Source organism: Athene cunicularia (genome assembly GCF_003259725.1).
Source record: "Athene cunicularia isolate RWA chromosome 12 unlocalized genomic scaffold, athCun1 chr12_part1, whole genome shotgun sequence".
In the NCBI taxonomy this organism is placed as follows: domain Eukaryota; kingdom Metazoa; phylum Chordata; class Aves; order Strigiformes; family Strigidae; genus Athene; species Athene cunicularia.
The window spans coordinates 13,660,179-13,676,245 of record NW_020799116.1 but is presented as its reverse complement, the minus strand read 5'-3'; the positions used below and the strand labels follow the sequence as shown (position 1 = coordinate 13,676,245).

General features: G+C 59.8%; 2 protein-coding genes across 4 annotated transcripts in view; both read left to right on the top strand.

The window, feature by feature from the left end:
- The window catches only part of CELSR3 (cadherin EGF LAG seven-pass G-type receptor 3), a 34,034-nt gene extending 24,615 nt beyond the window's left edge, over window positions 1-9,419 (top strand). Inside the window, exons 23-35 of one of the 3 annotated variants that reach the window (XM_026857355.1) lie at window positions 92-218; window positions 389-595; window positions 703-877; window positions 1,439-1,551; window positions 1,853-1,932; window positions 2,581-2,707; window positions 3,346-3,459; window positions 3,638-3,774; window positions 3,869-3,975; window positions 4,642-4,815; window positions 4,951-5,151; window positions 5,332-6,412; window positions 7,092-9,419. In XM_026857355.1, coding sequence (XP_026713156.1) covers window positions 92-218; window positions 389-595; window positions 703-877; window positions 1,439-1,551; window positions 1,853-1,932; window positions 2,581-2,707; window positions 3,346-3,459; window positions 3,638-3,774; window positions 3,869-3,975; window positions 4,642-4,815; window positions 4,951-5,151; window positions 5,332-6,412; window positions 7,092-7,119 — 2,671 coding nt within the window. In that variant the 3' untranslated portion in view covers window positions 7,120-9,419. Of the gene's footprint in view, window positions 1-91; window positions 219-388; window positions 596-702; window positions 878-1,438; window positions 1,552-1,852; window positions 1,933-2,580; window positions 2,708-3,345; window positions 3,460-3,637; window positions 3,775-3,868; window positions 3,976-4,641; window positions 4,816-4,950; window positions 5,152-5,331; window positions 6,413-7,091 lie in introns of those variants that run through there. The other 2 variants (XM_026857354.1, XR_003399283.1) reach the window with 2 other exon arrangements.
- Window positions 9,420-12,412: 2,993 nt separating this feature from the next.
- SLC26A6 (solute carrier family 26 member 6) overlaps window positions 12,413-16,067 on the top strand; it is a 5,253-nt gene continuing 1,598 nt past the window's right edge. Inside the window, exons 1-14 of the mRNA XM_026857580.1 lie at window positions 12,413-12,540; window positions 12,860-12,999; window positions 13,107-13,217; window positions 13,506-13,678; window positions 13,773-13,937; window positions 14,066-14,218; window positions 14,391-14,473; window positions 14,568-14,715; window positions 14,823-14,936; window positions 15,043-15,120; window positions 15,262-15,357; window positions 15,480-15,586; window positions 15,675-15,744; window positions 15,915-16,007. Of these exons, the coding sequence (XP_026713381.1) occupies window positions 12,413-12,540; window positions 12,860-12,999; window positions 13,107-13,217; window positions 13,506-13,678; window positions 13,773-13,937; window positions 14,066-14,218; window positions 14,391-14,473; window positions 14,568-14,715; window positions 14,823-14,936; window positions 15,043-15,120; window positions 15,262-15,357; window positions 15,480-15,586; window positions 15,675-15,744; window positions 15,915-16,007 (1,659 nt within the window). The remainder of the gene's footprint in view (window positions 12,541-12,859; window positions 13,000-13,106; window positions 13,218-13,505; window positions 13,679-13,772; window positions 13,938-14,065; window positions 14,219-14,390; window positions 14,474-14,567; window positions 14,716-14,822; window positions 14,937-15,042; window positions 15,121-15,261; window positions 15,358-15,479; window positions 15,587-15,674; window positions 15,745-15,914; window positions 16,008-16,067) is intronic.

The following is a 16,067-nucleotide window of genomic DNA, read 5'->3' as shown; positions in this document are numbered from 1 at the left end:
GCCAATCACCACTCTTCTCTGCAGTTTCTTCCCCACACACCCCCATCATCTGTCTTCTCTCCTAAGTGCCCTCTCTTTTTGGTGGCTGCAGGACCAACCCCTCCGGCTTCTGGACAGCCAGGGACTGTGAGCTTGTGTATCGAAACACCACACACGTCCACTGCCAGTGCTCCCAGTTCGGCACCTTTGGGGTTCTGATGGACAGCTCGCACCGAGAGGTAACCTTGGGTTGCGGGGCAGGGAGGTGGGGCTGTTAGCCACTGAGTCCCAGAATAAGCAGGCACAGGCAGAAAATTCCCTGTGGGACACAAGTAGAGTTTGAGAACTCAGCAGGCTTCCTGTATCTCCCCGTAATGCCACCATTTGCCTTTCATTCTCGCTGCTGCAGCAACTGGAAGGTGACCTGGAGACGTTGGCAATTGTCACCTATTCCTTGGTGTCTCTCTCCTTGGTGGCTCTGCTGCTGACCTTCTCCTTCCTGACCTGCCTCAAAGGCCTCAAGTCCAACACACGTGGCATCCACTCCAACATATCAGTCACCCTCTTCTTCTCTGAGCTGCTCTTTCTCCTGGGCATCAACCGCACCGAGAACCAGGTCTGTGAGCTTGCACAAGCATGCCCATGGCAGTGAGAGCACGGCATGGGTGATGCTGTTAGCGTTGGCACAGTGGGGCCATCTCTGAGTAGTTTTTGTCTCCCCAGTTTCTTTGCACTGTGATTGCGATCCTCCTCCACTGCTTCTTCCTTTCCACCTTCGCCTGGCTCTTCGTCCAGGGCCTCCACATCTACCGCATGCAGACGGAAGCCCGCAACGTCAACTTCGGGGCCATGCGTTTCTACTACGCCATCGGCTGGGGAGTGCCTGCCATCATCACCGGTAAGAGGTGCTCGTCCTACAGCTGTGCCAAAAGCGTCAGTTCTCAGCAGTCCCCTTATCCCCTGGTGTTACCTGGCTCACTTACCCAGGGAGAAGGGCTGAGGGTGGGCTTGCCATGGCCAGCAGTGCTGGCAGCGAGCAGTGCTGTGGTGGTCAGCTGGTGACTGCAAATCGAGGGTTCTTGTCTCGCCTCCTGGAAAGAGGTAATTCCTCAGCACATCTCCCCCTGGCTTGTTCCATGGGCACGGGGCTGCTGCTGTCCCAGGGCTTGTGGTCAAGGTCTCTTGGTTTCCCAAGCCTGCATGCTTGGGTGACCCATGGCTGAAAGTAAATGTCTGCTGGGCTGGGCTGTGTCAGGGACACCTAGAGAAAAGGAAGTAAAGGCCCTGATGCTGGAGCTCGCAGTCCTGACTCTTTCCCCTGTGGCACATAAGCCTGTGCACAGGGCAGGGAGCGGGGAGAGAGCCCTTTCATGGCTTTCAGTTCTGGGATGGGATTGACATGGCTTGGGCAAGTCCAAGGCTGCTGGGTCTGGACCTGACCTCTCCCTTCCTCCCACAGGGCTGGCTGTTGGCCTGGATCCTGAGGGCTACGGGAACCCTGACTTCTGCTGGATTTCCATTCATGATAAGCTGGTCTGGAGCTTTGCAGGCCCCATTACTGTCGTCATTGTGGTAAAACCCTGTCCTGTTTCACCCACAGCCCTCTCCTGCCTCCCTTCTTCACACCGTGGGCCCCTTCCTTAGCTGCCCATTGCCTGCCCCATTCTTTGTACTCTCCTTTCTCAGTTAGACGCCCTCTCTCTGTCCCTCCTTGCTCCAGCCAAACCTGGGGAAGGCCATGGCTCGGGCATGAAGGGAAAAGGAGGGGATATTCATGTGGGCCTGGCAGACCTGGAGTCTGCCCATGCTCTGCACTGGGGATGTAAGGTCACCAGCCCTTGGCACAGTTTCTAATCAGTGCCAACACTTTCAGATGAATGGTGTCATGTTCCTGCTTGTGGCCAAGATGTCCTGTTCCCCAGGCCAAAAGGAGACCAAGAAGAAATCGGTTCTGTGAGTATTGGTGGCCAAACTCCTAGCAGAGCTCCTGTAGCTCATGGTTTTTAGCATTTTCAGTGACCATCCTCCATCTTTCATCACAGAGCACCGCCCCTCTGTGCATCGGTGTCAGCCTTGCAGCCACTCTCCTCTCCCATACCTGCCAGCCACATTAACCCTTCCTAAACTTTGTCCTTTCCTCTTGTTCCTACGCCCCCATCTCTACACTTTCTGCCAGCCTGTCCCCCTTCACTGCCTGCCCTCAGAGCCACCTCTCGTGTCTGCTTGGATTCAATACTCTGCTCTTGTCAACTGTCAGCACCTACTTCTTCCTCTCCTACATGCTCCTTCTGAGACCTTTTCTCACTCCCTCCTGGGCCAGCCCTGGAGCTTGGCTCAGCCCTCTCTGGCTCCAAATGACCTGTGTCGTTTGGGCCCCTGTGTTTGCCATGTGTGATCCAGAAGGGAAGGCCTGAGAGTCAGGGGGAGCTGAGCCGCTGTGCAGGGATGTGCCCGCCATGCTGGGTGCAGCAGGGAGGGCTGGGCAGGAGCACACTTTCCCCTCTGGATCTCTGTCTGTGAGCGTTAGACTGTAGATTAACAATACACACTAACCTCTCGGTGTGTGCCTGTCTGTCTGTCTGTCTCTCTCTCTCTCTCCAGCATGACGTTACGGAGCTCCTTTGTTCTGCTTCTAGTTATTAGCACTACCTGGCTCTTTGGCCTCTTGGCTGTCAACAACAGTGTCCTGGCTTTCCACTACCTCTACACTGTCCTCTGCAGCCTCCAGGTAACTGCCCGCCGCTGCAGGGGAGGGCAAGGGTCAGCCCAGGAGAGCATCCCTGTGGTCCCCATGGCCATCTGTGGAGAGTGAGTGCCCTGTGCTGAGCCCCTAGCATCCTGCTGGGCTCCTTGTCCCTCCTGCTGTCACTGCTGTGGCAGCATGTGACTCCTGTCAGTCCTCGCTGCTGTGCCTGTGGTGAGCGGTGGCACGGAGCAGGAGGTGGCTGCAAGGCGCTTGGTTCAGAGGTGACATCCAAGGGGCAACAAGGACTGTCTTTGGAGGGAAGGGGCCTGCATGCTCTCAGAGGGCAGAGCAGGAGAGCGGCCTGCAGCAGAGGTGTCAGACACCCCAAATATCACCCACAGCAGCACCCCACAGACCTCCTGCCACCACCGGGGCTGGTGTTTCTTCAGGGGACCCTGACAGCCAGGAGGACACCCCACCCTTTCCTCCCTCACCCATGGCCACCATAGGGCTTAGTACCAATCGGTGTTGGGGGGCTCTTTGGTGCATCTCAGTCCTGGTGGCTACCTGGGCCAACATGCTGGGGTCCAGAGGAGCCAGGGACTGCCCTGGTGCTGGTGCTGCAGGTGAGCAAGTCAGCTGGCAGCAAGGGGCTTTCTCTCAGGTGTCTCTTTCCGCAGGGCCTGGCTGTGCTGGTCCTCTTCTGTGTGCTGAACGAGGAGGTGCGGGAGGCCTGGAAGCTGGCCTGCCTCAGCAAGAAGGGGCAGAGTGAGGAGGCCACGAGGAGCACGCAGGTGGGCAAGAGTCAGAGCAGCCCAGGGGTCTGTGGACAGGCTGCCTGTCTGGAACAGGAGCTGACAGGGACATCCCTGATTCCCTGGGGAGATGGTAGGTGCTGGTGGGAAGGTCATGCCCTGGGCTGCTGCAGCACTTCCTTAACCTGGCATGTGCCCTCTCTCCCCGCCTCGCCAGGGCCCCAACGCCTACAACAACACAGCGCTGTTTGAGGAGAGCGGGCTCATCCGCATCACCCTGGGGGCCTCCACCATCTCCTCGGTGAGCAGCGTGCGCTCTGCCCGCACCCACTCCAGCCAGCGGGCTTACCTCAGGTAGGGAGCGGCGCAGGGCTCCGGGGTGCTGGGAGTGCCTGGGCAGAGCCAGGGGCTCCTGCCATTGTGACCGTGTGGGCCTCCTGTCTTTCAGAGACAACGTGACAGCACGTCAGGGCTCAGTCCTAGATCACAGCCTGCTGGCTCATGCCGGCCCCACGGACATCGATGTGGCCATGTTCCACCGCGATGCTAGGGGAGGTAAGGCTCAGCCCTGTGCCTGGGCTTGGGGCTGACCCCGTGCATCCCAAATCAACTCTTGGCTCAAGGAAATTCTTCCCAGTGCAAACTCTGGCTGTGTGGTTACATTCTCCGCCCCGTGTTAGCTGTGACTTCCAAACGTACTGTAGACAGGAGGGAGAGGCAGAAACTGTGTCATTTAGCACAGCCTCCTCCCAGACAGATGGCAAAGGGCGTAGCCAGTCTCTGAGGAGATAGAAATGGAGGAGGCAAGGTGGGGGGCATAGGCTGTCGCAGAATCCCTGGGACACTGGGCTCCCCAGTACAGCACCGACTTTTGACTCACTGGAGTGAGACCAGCCAGGGCCACTTGCAACTGGAGCTGGGGTGTGGGACGAGCGAGCAGAGGCTGAGGGAGGGGGGTTTGCTCAGCCTGAAGGAACAGGAAGCAAAGGGATCTTACAGCTGTTTGCAGCTGCCTTATGTGGAGGTGCAGTGAGATGGAGCCAGGCTTCTCTCACGGGCACCTGGTGATAGGGCCAAGGCAGCAGGCACAGGCTGCTGCCAAGGGAAGGGCACTGAGGGGCAAGGTAGGCTGTTGTCTTCATGAGGGTGGTTCGCATTGGGGTGGTTCTGCCTTCCTGGCCTTGCCACCGGGAGTCTCCCACATACACCATGTCCCTGCAGACCAGGATTCAGACTCGGACAGTGACCTGTCTCTGGACGAAGAGCGCAGCCTCTCCATCCCATCCTCGGAGAGTGAGGAGAATGTACGCCTGCGGGGCCGCTTCCAGCGCCAGTTCAAGCGGGCGGCACACAGCGAGCGCCTCCTCACAAACCCCACCAACACCACTCCCAAAGGCAAGTCCTGGGGGGTCTGACAGTGAAAGGGGTGAGCTCACGTCTCTGGGGGCCAAGCTATGTCTTGTGATGGCTTTGATCGCTGCTCACAGAAATATTCTTTTCCTCTTCACTGGGACCTGTTTTGCTTTGCAGACGTGGATGGAAACGACCTCATGTCGTACTGGCCAGCTCTGGGTGAGTGTGAGGTTCACCCCTGCTCCCTGCAGAAGTGGGGCTCCGAGCGGAAGCTGGGATTTGACATCAACAAAGATGCAGCCAACAATAATCAGCCAGACCTGGCCTTGACCAGTGGGGATGAGAACTCCCTCACCCAGACCCAACGGCAAAGAAAAGGTAACGGCCTGGAGCAAGTGGGCAAGGGTGGCCTTGCCTGTCTCAGGTTGACATGGCCCTGAAGGCTCAGTATCAGATCCATCTTGTCATGTTTTTGGGGAGGTATGACTTGTCTCCTCCAGCTTTTGTGCTCCTTTCACTGTTACGCAGAGATTTGACTTCTCTTTCTGTCTGGTGCAGGGATTTTGAAGAACCGCCTCCAGTACCCTCCGACTCTCCAAGGCCTGCCGTCTGTCGGCAGGATGACCAATGAGCTGACGTGGTACAAGACCTCCACGCTGGGTCACAGGGCTGTCCCCGCTGCCTCCTACGGCAGGATCTACTCTGGGGCAGGCAGTCTGTCACAGCCAGCCAGCCGGTACTCATCGCGGGAGCAGCTCGACATGCTGATGAGGAGACAGATGTCCCGGGAGCAGCTGAGCAGACACAACTCAGGAGAGTGCTTGGAAGCCCTGCCCAGCCGGCATGGCTCCAGGGAGGAGCTGGACACTATCCCCAGCAGACATGGGTCTACTGAACACCTGGAAAGTATCCTGAGCAGACACGGGTCTAGGGAAAACTTGGACATACTCGCTGCTAGGCCCAGTCAGAGAGATCATGGGAACACGCTGCCCCGGAGGCAGGGCTCCAGAGACCACCTTGACACTTTACCCTGCAGATTTGGGTCAAGAGAGCAGCTAGACTGTGGGCCAGTAAGAGAGGTCTCTAGAGAGTGGCTAAACACATTGCCAAGTAGGCAAGTGTCCAGAGACCGAATAGACACATTGCCAAATCGAGATACTTCTCGAGAAAAATTGGATTTGCTCTCTAGAAGACAGCCTTCAAGGGACCAGCTAGCATCAGCTAGACAAACTTCAAGGGAGCAGCTGGACTTTCTGTCCAGAAGATCTAATTCCAGAGAGCCTCTGGACACAGTGCCTAGCAGGCATCCCTCGCAGGACAACCTGGGGAGTCTCTCTAGGAGGCAGTTGTCTAGGGAAAGCCTAGAGCCGCTGTCGAGGAGGCAGCCTTCTAGAGAGAACCTGGAGGCTATTCCCAGCCGACATCCTTCCACTGAACAGTTAGATATCCTTTCTTCCATCCTTGCTTCTTTTAACTCCTCCGTCCTGTCCTCGGTGCAATCTTCCAGCATGCCTTCAGGCCCCCAGACCACTGCCACCCCATCTGCCGTGCAGACCTCCTCGACACCCTCTGCAGTGTGCCCCTCAACACCTCGCTCCACCACCTCTCACAGCATTTCAGAGCTGTCGCCAGACTCAGAGTAAGTGTGTCCCTTCCTCATCCAGGCCTTGTTCAGCTGGTTTTGTGCGTCGTCCTCCTGCCTGGCTCCCTCCCAAAGTGGGTTTTGTCTGGGTAGAGAAGGCTGTGTAGGGATGAGCCCCCAGGGTGAGTGGCAGGTGTCTCCTAGTGCTGAATAGTGACCGGGTAGTGAGAACCCTCAGGTGTGACAGCTCTGGGCACTTGCAGTGCAGCGTGGGCTGAAACGTCAGCGATGTGATGGCCCTTACCTGTGGCCTGTGGGGGCTCAGGGAAGATGCTTCGTGCAGCCAGGCTGACCTTACAGCTGGTCTCCTTGCTCAGTGCCGGCTGTAAGTTCCAACGAGCGGATGTATGTGAGGGCTGGGCTGGCTGGAGAGGAGGAGGGGGCCCGAGTCCTGCAGGAGCCCTGCCTGCCCCGCCATGTTTCTCCCCAGGGACCCCATTCCAATCTCACTTCTTCCTCTCCAGCTCTGCTCCCTGTTGGTACTGGTGCCATCCTGTCCCATCCGATCCCGTCACTCCTTTCCAATTCCCTGAACTCGGGGATTTGGCAACAGTTTTCCTGCCCTGACACGGGAGTGGATTTCTGCTCTCTCCCCATCTGGCATAGCTGGGGGAGGCAGCTGTGGAGCCCAGGGGAGATGCCACGGTTTAACACTCTTTTTCTTTCCTCCGAGAAGAATAGCAAGAAACGAGGGCCATTCCTGAGGGGCCAAAGATGTCCACAAGAAAGACAGAAGAAGCTGGGCCCTTTGCCTGGCCAGGCGCTGCCAGCTAAGGTTTGGTGTCCCCAGGGGTCAGGGGCCAGAACTGATGGTGGTCAGAGGCCCAAAACCAACCCTGCCTTCCCCTGCCCCCGGGGCTGAGGGGCCGGTAGCCCGCACCACCCACTGCTGGGAGCCTCCAGGCTCTTGGCTGCCGCCGTGCTCCCCACCGTCGCCTGCCCAGTGTGACAGGTATGGCAGGAGCTTGCTTGGGCGAGGGTGGCATCGCCGAGCATTTCCTCTGTGAGATGTTTGTGTGCGGTGTGTGCGTGTGTGTGCACGGAGGGTGGGCAGGGCAGGGGGGACGGAAACAGCCCAGGATGTGGGGGCGGGGGAGGGTTTTTCTACCTTTTTGTATCTTTGTAATCAGAGAGAAGAGAAATTTCTATGGTTATTTTTACGGATGGTCTGTTCCCAGGACCTTTCACCAACAGCCCTTTGCCAGCTTTCCTGGGGGTACCAGGGACTGTGATCCTGGTGGACTGGAGAGACAGTGCCAGGCAGCCCTTACGGCTTTGCCAGCACTGCTTCGTCCCATCCGCACTGCGGGACAGCTGGCCCCACTGCCCCTTGCCCTCCCATCGTGCAGCTCCACCCGTGTCTCGATGTGGCCTGGCATCCCTCAGTCCTCTGCAGCCATGCTGGCCCTGCAGCCAGGACCCCTCTGCCCTCCCGTAAGACCCCCTTGGGGCTGCCTCCCGCCCGTGAGCCAGGACTGTGCACCAGGGAGAGCACAAACAAGCGGGGCAGTGAATTGAGCACCCACTGGGGGAGGAAGCAAACTTTGCTCTTCAGTCCCATCGTGTACCAGGGTGGTCCCACTCCTGTAAGTGCTGGTTTCCTCTGCTCAGCAAACAAGGAGCAAACAAGCACTGTTTGTACCCACTGTATGTTGTGCTCTTTAACCTGATTGTTACAGAGCAAACCTCTGTTGCTTTGTGGGTCCAGGCAAGGAGCTGGATGACCCTAGCTCTGCTCAGCAGCAGATTAGGCCGTTCCCAGAGCCAGCACTCACTCTGCAGAGGATTAACATCTACAAGAACATGATGTGACTCCAGTCTCAGGGTCCAGCATTGCCCACAAGTGTTGTATCTAGCTGGTTCCCTGTGGGCTCTGCGTACATACGCACATGTCCCTGTGCTCTTGGGCTGGCAGAGGACCCCAGGTCAGAGTGGCCTGGATTTTGGGAGATGAACAGCACTTTGCCCTCGGGAAATCCAGGCTCCCCTGATGGTTTCTCTGCTCTGGTGGGGGTCTGGCCCTGGTCTTCCGCTGGCCCTGCTGCAAAGTGACACTCCTCTGTGCCTATCCCAGCCTTGGACCAGGAGCATTCGGCTCGGGGGGGCCGGCACGCTCCCTTTCAGCTGCCGAGAGTGATGCCTCTGCTCAGTTGCCCCCATGGTGCTCTTGGAGCTGCATGACAGCATGCTCCTTACTGCCTTACTGCCATACTGCCGTAGCATCTTACTGCAGCCTAGCCTGACATGTTTACAGGAGGACCTGTGCTGCTGTCCTCCAGGCCCCCATGGGAGGCTGAGGCCTCTTGGCTACCTCCCTGAGTCAGCAGGGAGAGTGTGGAGGGAACTGAAGGGCTGGGTGATGGGGGTGCCATGGGCCTGGCAGGGGCTGCCTGCCCCAGCACAGCCCTGACGAGGCAGGCTCGCCACCACCCTTCTCCCAGGAGTGGGGCAGGAAGGGCCTGCTGACGTGTTTACATGCCATTCAGGACCAGCAGCACAGAGGGAAAGCAAGCCGGCCCCACATGCTGGGAACAGCCTGGCCCCTCCATGCTGCCTGTCTTTGCCTTTGGGAACAAGCTCGTTTACATGTTTCTCTCCGGCTGTGCAGCACTAGTGCCAGAGTCCTGGGGTCCTGTTCCTGCTATGCTGTAGGGCCCATGTTTCTGCCAAGTTGGGCACAGGGGCTCTTTGTGTTCATGCCAAATGGAGAGCAAGTGACAAGTGCCAAAAAGAAGAGAGCAGCGGAGCCGATGGCTGTCCCCACAGAACTGGGATGGTCATGAAGCAGGAGTCAGTCTGTGGCTTGGTCCCTGATTGTAGTGCTGTGGCCTGGGCTCTGGGGAGCATCCTCCTTGGGTTTGGGTTTGTTTTGTTGGCGGGTTTGGTTGGGTATTTTTTTTCCTCTCTCCATCTCCCAATTCTGTGAGCAGGGAGCAGGGAGATGCCTGCAGCCCCCCGCCCCTGGCTGTGTAAAAGTGTGTCATGGAAGCGCCAGATTTGGAAATAAAAGTATATAAAATGCTGCTGGTCTCTGCTGTCTCTCCTTGTGCTCGGGATTCATGGCTGGGGCCTCGAGGGCAGCGCCGGGGCTCAAGGCAATGCTGTAAGGGAGCTTGGGCAGGAGCTCGCAGCCAGCTCCTGGGCTGAATGGGAGTCACTGTGGCCTGGGGCAGGGTGACCAGGTGACAGGAACTTCAGTTGCTGCTCCAGCTGTTTTCACCCAGCGATGGTGGTCAGCTGCGGAGGTGCCAAACGGCCCCAGCCGTGGGTGGCGGGTCTGCGGTGCCATGGTGGCTGTGGTTAGCTGTGGGGCCCATGTCTGGAGCAGCCAGCACCCCCAGCCAGCAGCCTGGGAGAGGCCAAGGGGAGAAAATCGACTGTCCAAAAGCAGTGTAACCTCAGCAGGGGTGATGTCGGCTGCGGAGAAGGAGAGAGAAGCATGAGGAGGAGAGGCCGAGTGTGATCCTGGTGCCTTCCGTCCCTCCCTTCCTTGCTGTTGGAGGGGAAAGAGCAGGTGAGCAAAGGGCAGTATTGATCCACGGCACCCTGAGCAAGGGTCACCATCAATTGGCATTCCTCAGTCCTTCACAGTCTCTGTCCTTAGCGCTGGCCTGAGCCTGACCCAGCTGAGGGCAGCCCCTGAGCACTGGGGGGCTGGACAAACAGTGGCCTCCAGGGAGTCGTGTTGGTGTTGTGGAGAGCTGCAGTCCTGTCCTGCAGCCCTTCCCGAGGCTGGCCCAGGGGTGAGGGGCCAGGGAGAGCTGGTGGGGGGCCAGGGCGGCCGAGGGGGAGCCACAGGCAGAGCAGCTGGGCCAGGGTGTGGGTGGGGGCCTGGAGGCTGGAACACATGGAGCAGCGCCGCAGGCTGGGGACAGGTAGCGGCGATAAGGAGGCAGTAAATGGCACCCAGTGCTATCAGTTGCTACCAAGCAGGAGCCCTGTGATGGCCTCTGCTTCGGTGCCAGGTGAGCAGATAAACGATGGGAAGGCACCAGCCACGTGCGGGTGCCTGTGTTGGCATCAGCGTGCCGCTACCCAGCCACAGTGGGACTGATGGACGTGAGGGTGGGACAGCAACGGGCTGGGGATGTGCAAAAGGCTGCAGGGAGCGGGCTCAGCCCCGCTGCTGAAGGGCAGCCGAGGCGTCTGCGTGTGGCTGCTGTGAGACTCGGGTCATGCCAACCACAGGGAGAGCCAGAGTGGCCACGGGTTGCCCCTCACCCAGACAGAAGGGATGGGAATGAGTTGTTCTGACCCTAGAGAGCGTGACCCTGGGTGTTACCGCTTGTGCCATTCACCAGCCCCATCCCACCACCCAGGACACCCAGGACTTCCAGGCACCTGCCCTGCCCCAGCTTTACCTTGCACCCTGGCACCAGTCAGCCCAGCCCACAGGTGCCTGGATTTCCGCTGCCATGTCCCCATGGGCCTGGGCCAAGCATGACTCAGAAAGCTCCGAAACCAATGGCAGTACCAGGTCGTGGTGGAGCCCAGGAAGGTGTGATGGGTTCAGCGGGACTGGTGCCCGCTGGGGACCTTTGGAACAAGATAACAGCTGGGTCTGCACGTGCTGTGGGAGAGCGGGGCAGTCCACAGGGCACAGCACACCCCTTCCCAGCAGGTAAGCAGGGGCCAGAGCCTGTGGAAGATACCCTGGATTCCACAGCTGGAGGCTGCCAGTAACCCAGGCACAGCTCCTGCTCCAGGACATGGGGTGGAGAGGGGACGCCCATGGGAGCCCTGGGGGCACAGGAGGGTGATGGTGGGACCCCAAGCAATGTCCTGGGGACGTGAACGCCCAGCAGCTTTTGGCAGGGGGCTGGCACCAGGACGTGCAAGAAAAACCTGGCGTGTAAGGGGGCACCCAAGACATAGCTGCAGGCCAGTAGCTGAGACTGGCCAGGACAGTCCCCAGGATGGGATGGCCCTGGGGACGGTGATGACAGCCCTGGGCCTGCCACAGCTGCAGAATCCAGCACAACAGGGCACCAGGGGAGCATGGTGGGTGCTGTGCAGCAGCGGGACTGGGAAGTGGGCAGCTCCTCAGCAGACCAGGAGGGAGGGCAGGAGGCAGGGAGCGGTGTCTCAAAGATCACGGGCTGGTATTAATAAATAGGAGGGAGCAGAGTGTGCACCTGGCCGGTGTGACCAACTTGGGCACAGCAGGTAGGAGGGCCGGGGGCAGTGCAGGGATTCGGGCTGGCACAGTGGCTGTGAGTGGCTCATGGGTCTGATTGCAAGAGGGAGAGCATCTCGGGACCCAGCCAGGGCCACCAGCCGGGTGGATCTGTACAGAGACACCTTGGTCCCACTGTTAGAGCCTTGTGAAGGCAGAGCCCCCAGCCCAGCCCTGCTTCTCCATACCCACGGGCTCACCCTCTGCTCTGCAGTGCAGGGGGCTGGGGAGGGCGCTGGTGGAGAGATGGTGAGCCTGTGACGCTTGCCGGGCGTTGACATTCCTGCTCCCCTCATGTGTAAAGGGACAAAGTCTGCAGATGGGGTTGTGGGGTGGCTGGGGCTTTGCTTGGTGGCTGCGCTGGCTTGCTGCCCTGGCTGCGCTGCGGTATGTGGACGAGGAGAGTGGTTGGCACTGAGGTGGGTCCTGCGTGGGCAGGCAGAGGGGGAGCCCCCCCGGGGCAGCTCTGCTGGCAGCCCCCACCCATGTACCCCAGCGGGACGGATGGGGCCAGCACGGGGCAGGAGCGGGCAGCGCTGATCACCAAGGCCTTAGCTCCCTCCCTGCCCACACACCGGCTGCCTGACACTTTCCATCATGAGCTGCTGCTGCTGCTTCAGGACTCCCAAAACTCAGCTCACTGCTGGCCTTGGGCCCAATTTTGCATGCCTGGCTGGGATGGGATGGCTCTGTGGGGCGGGCAGGGCTGCAGGGGGGGCTGCGGGGTGGGTAGGGTGCTGGGTGCCCCCAGCTGCGGGGACATGGCTGAGCTGTCCTTCACCCCCCTGCAGTGAGCTGGTACGTGGGACAGCTGGGCAGCCATGGTGGCAGAGATGGCGCTGAGCCACCGGGCACCCCGTGAGGTGCTGAGTGAGGCTGACCTGGAGGAGGTGGCCCAGCGGAAACCTCCCGCCGAGCCCTCACTGCGTGGCTGTCTCCGCAAGACCAGGTAGGACTGCACTGGCCAGCGGGGATGTGCCTGGACCCCACCAGGCACTGTGAACCCCAGTCCCACTGCCACGGGGAGCCTGGCCCTGGCTGTCCCAAGCCCTGTGGCAGACACAGTGCAGACCTGGGGGTTGGTTCCCCCAAGCCAAACACCCATGTCCCCACTCTGTCCTCCTGCCTGGAGAGACACCTGTCTCCAGTGGCTGGACCGGGGATCCCACGGGACCCATTTCTTCCCATGGAACCCCACCCACCCCCCACTGATGTCCCCAAGCCCTTGTGCTTGTGCTCAGCCCTGGCTCCTGCTCCTTCCCCGCCAGATGCTCGGCCTCCACCGCCAAGTCCCTGCTCTTCCGGTTCCTTCCCTTCCTGCACTGGCTGCCCCGCTACCCAGTCAAGGACTGGCTCCTGGGGGACATTGCCTCGGGCTTCAGTGTGGGCATCATGCACCTGCCCCAGGGTGAGTGATGCCATGTCCAGGCTGCTGGGGGCTTCCTGCAGGTGTTGGGGGGGGGTGTGCGAGGGCTCGGCCATCTGTGATGTGTCTCCCTTCTCCACCACGTCCAGGGCTTGCCTACGCGCTGCTGGCTGGGCTGCCGCCAGTCACCGGTCTCTATTCCTCCTTTTACCCCGTCTTCCTCTATTTCTTCTTTGGGACATCCAGGCACAACTCCGTGGGTGAGCTGAGGGGCCACATGGTCCCGTGGGGATGGTGGGGAGGGAACAAGGGTGAGAGGTGCAAGCCTTCATTTACAGCACAGAATTGCTGCATCAGTGGTTGGGGGAGGACCTTTCGTGCCTTTACTTTACCTCACCAAGTAAGTGCTTGTCCAAATCAGAGCCAAAGCACAAAGCACACCATCTGCAGCCACTTTGAGGCTGACCCAAGGGAACAGGTGCCTGTGAACCTCAGAGAGGTCCTGGTGCTGACCTCGGGCTCCCTGCCCACACCTTGCCTGTTCTCAGGCCCCTTTGCTGTCATCTCCGTCATGATCGGGAGTTTGACAGACTCCCTGCTGCCCAGTGAGAACTTCCTGGAGTCTGTCAATGGCAGCAATACAACAGTCAATGAGGCACAGCGGGACGCTGCCAGGGTGGAGCTGGTGGCCACCATCACTGTCCTGACGGGCATCTTCCAGGTAAGGGGGCTTCAGCCTAGCCTGGCAGGGAACGGGGAGCCATGGTGTCCCAGGGCCACAAGCTGTGGGTCACTTCTGCCACCTCTCCTTCCAGGTGGCCCTGGGCCTCCTGCAGTTTGGCTTTGTGGTGACCTACCTCTCGGATCCACTGGTGCGTGGCTATACCACTGCTGCCTCTGTGCATGTCCTCGTCTCACAGCTCAAGAATGTCTTCGGGGTCTCCGTGGGCGAGTACTCAGGGCCACTTTCAATGTTCATGGTGAGTGGGGCCTCCCTGCTGCCCAGGACCCCCCAGGCACTCACTTGTGGGACACATAGAGGCTCCCAAAAACCTGCCAGGGAGGCATCTGCTTTCCAGAGCCTGTCCCCTCCTCCTGTGTCCCCTAGACCTTCATTGAGATCTGCCGGAAGCTGCCAGAGACCAACGTGGGCACCCTGGTGACAGCCATCATTGCCATGGTGGCCATCTTCATCGTGAAAGAGCTCAACCACAAGTTTGCTGCCAAGCTGCCCATGCCCATCCCCATCGAGCTTATCACGGTACACAGAGCTGTCCCCGCTCCCCGTGCAGATGTAGTCCTGTCCCCTCCAGGGTGGGGAGGGGTGGGATGGGGTGCCTTGGCAAGTGCAGGTCCAGGGCATGCATCCCCTCCTCCTCCACCATGGTCCCTGTGCAGGAAGACCCTGCCTCACCCCAGCCATCCTCCCCCAGATCATCATCTCCACCGGCATCTCCTACGGTGTCAACCTGAAAGCCAAGTTTGGCATCTCTGTGGTGGGCAACATCCCCAGCGGGTGAGCAGGGCTGGGCGGTGAGGGTGGCTGCACCGGTGCACCACGCTGCCCATGGGCTCCCCTTTTGAGGCCCGTCTCCCTGTCTTGGCTGTAGGTTGAAGCCGCCCGTGGTCCCTAATGTCAGCTACTTTGGGCAGGTGGTGGGTAATGCCTTCGCCATTGCCGTGGTGGGCTACGCCATCTGCATCTCCCTGGGCAAGATCTTTGCCCTGAAGCACGGCTACAAAGTGGACAGCAACCAGGTGATGCTCTGACACGCAGGGCCCCTTCACTGGGTTAAAACCAAGCTTGTACCTCTTGCAGCCAGGGGAAGGCATGATGCTCCCCCACCACCTCTCTGTCCCTGCAGGAGCTGATCGCGCTGGGCCTCTCCAACTTCCTGGGGGGCTTCTTCCAGTGTTTTGCCATCAGCTGCTCCATGTCACGGAGTCTGGTGCAGGAGAGCACAGGGGGCAACAGCCAGGTGGGCCTGGGCAGCACTGCCTCCCTTCACAGGGCTGGACCAGGGGCAAGGACTGCAGCGAGCCATGTGGGGCTCACCTATCACCTCCCACTCTCCTTCCTCTCAGGTAGCCGGTGTCATCTCATCCCTGGTCATCCTGGTGACCATCCTGAAGATCGGAGAGCTCTTCCGGGACCTGCCCAAGGTACATCTGGTCCCACAGACTCCATGTCACATCCCACCCTTGCACCCATCCCATGGCAAGGTGGTGTGGCAGGAGAACTGCCAAGGGCCCTCCCCAGACCTGCCCTCAGCATCCTCATAGCTGCAGGGACTTCTCTCCTAGGCCATCTTGGCTGCCATCATCATTGTCAACCTCAAGGGCATGTTCAAGCAGTTTGATGATCTCCGCATGCTCTGGAAGTCCAACAGGGTGGACCTGGTGAGGCACTAATCAACCCCAGGGCTTTGCTCTTGTCCCTGGAGAGAATTTCTCCAACCACCCTGAGGCTTGCAGGTGCTGGTGGGGAGGCCACGCTGCAGCTGACTCTGTCCCCCTTCCAGATGGTCTGGATTGTGACATTTGTGGCCACCCTCCTGCTGAACTTGGACATTGGCCTGGGGGCCTCGGTGGCCTTTGGGCTGCTCACTGTCATCTTCCGTACCCAGCTGTGAGTACCCCAGGGCTGGGGCTGGTGTCACGTCCCAAGGGCAGGGGAAGCCCATGGTGACCTCAGTCCCTTGTTCTGCTCCCCACAGCCCCCACTACTCCATCCTGGGGCGCATCTCCAACACCAACGTCTACAGGGACGTGGCCGAATACCAGATGGTAACAGCACTGGTGGTGGGAGAAGAGCTGCCTGCGATGGTGGGGGGGCAGTTCAAAGCACCCCCAAGGGCTGTTTGCTGGAGAAAGGAGTGGGGGGCATTTTGGGGGAGGGAGAGAAGGGGAGCAGGGGGCTCTGTCCCTGGGGTAGCACCCTTCTTATCTGCCCCCAGGCACAGGAGGTCCCTGGTGTGAAGATCTTCCGCTCCTCCTCCACCCTCTATTTTGCCAATGTGGAGCTGTACGCTGAGGCTCTGAAGAAGAAGGTAGAAGAGCTACCAGGCCCCCCACCCCGGTTCTCCCCATGTCCGTGTCCCCCCCCCCCC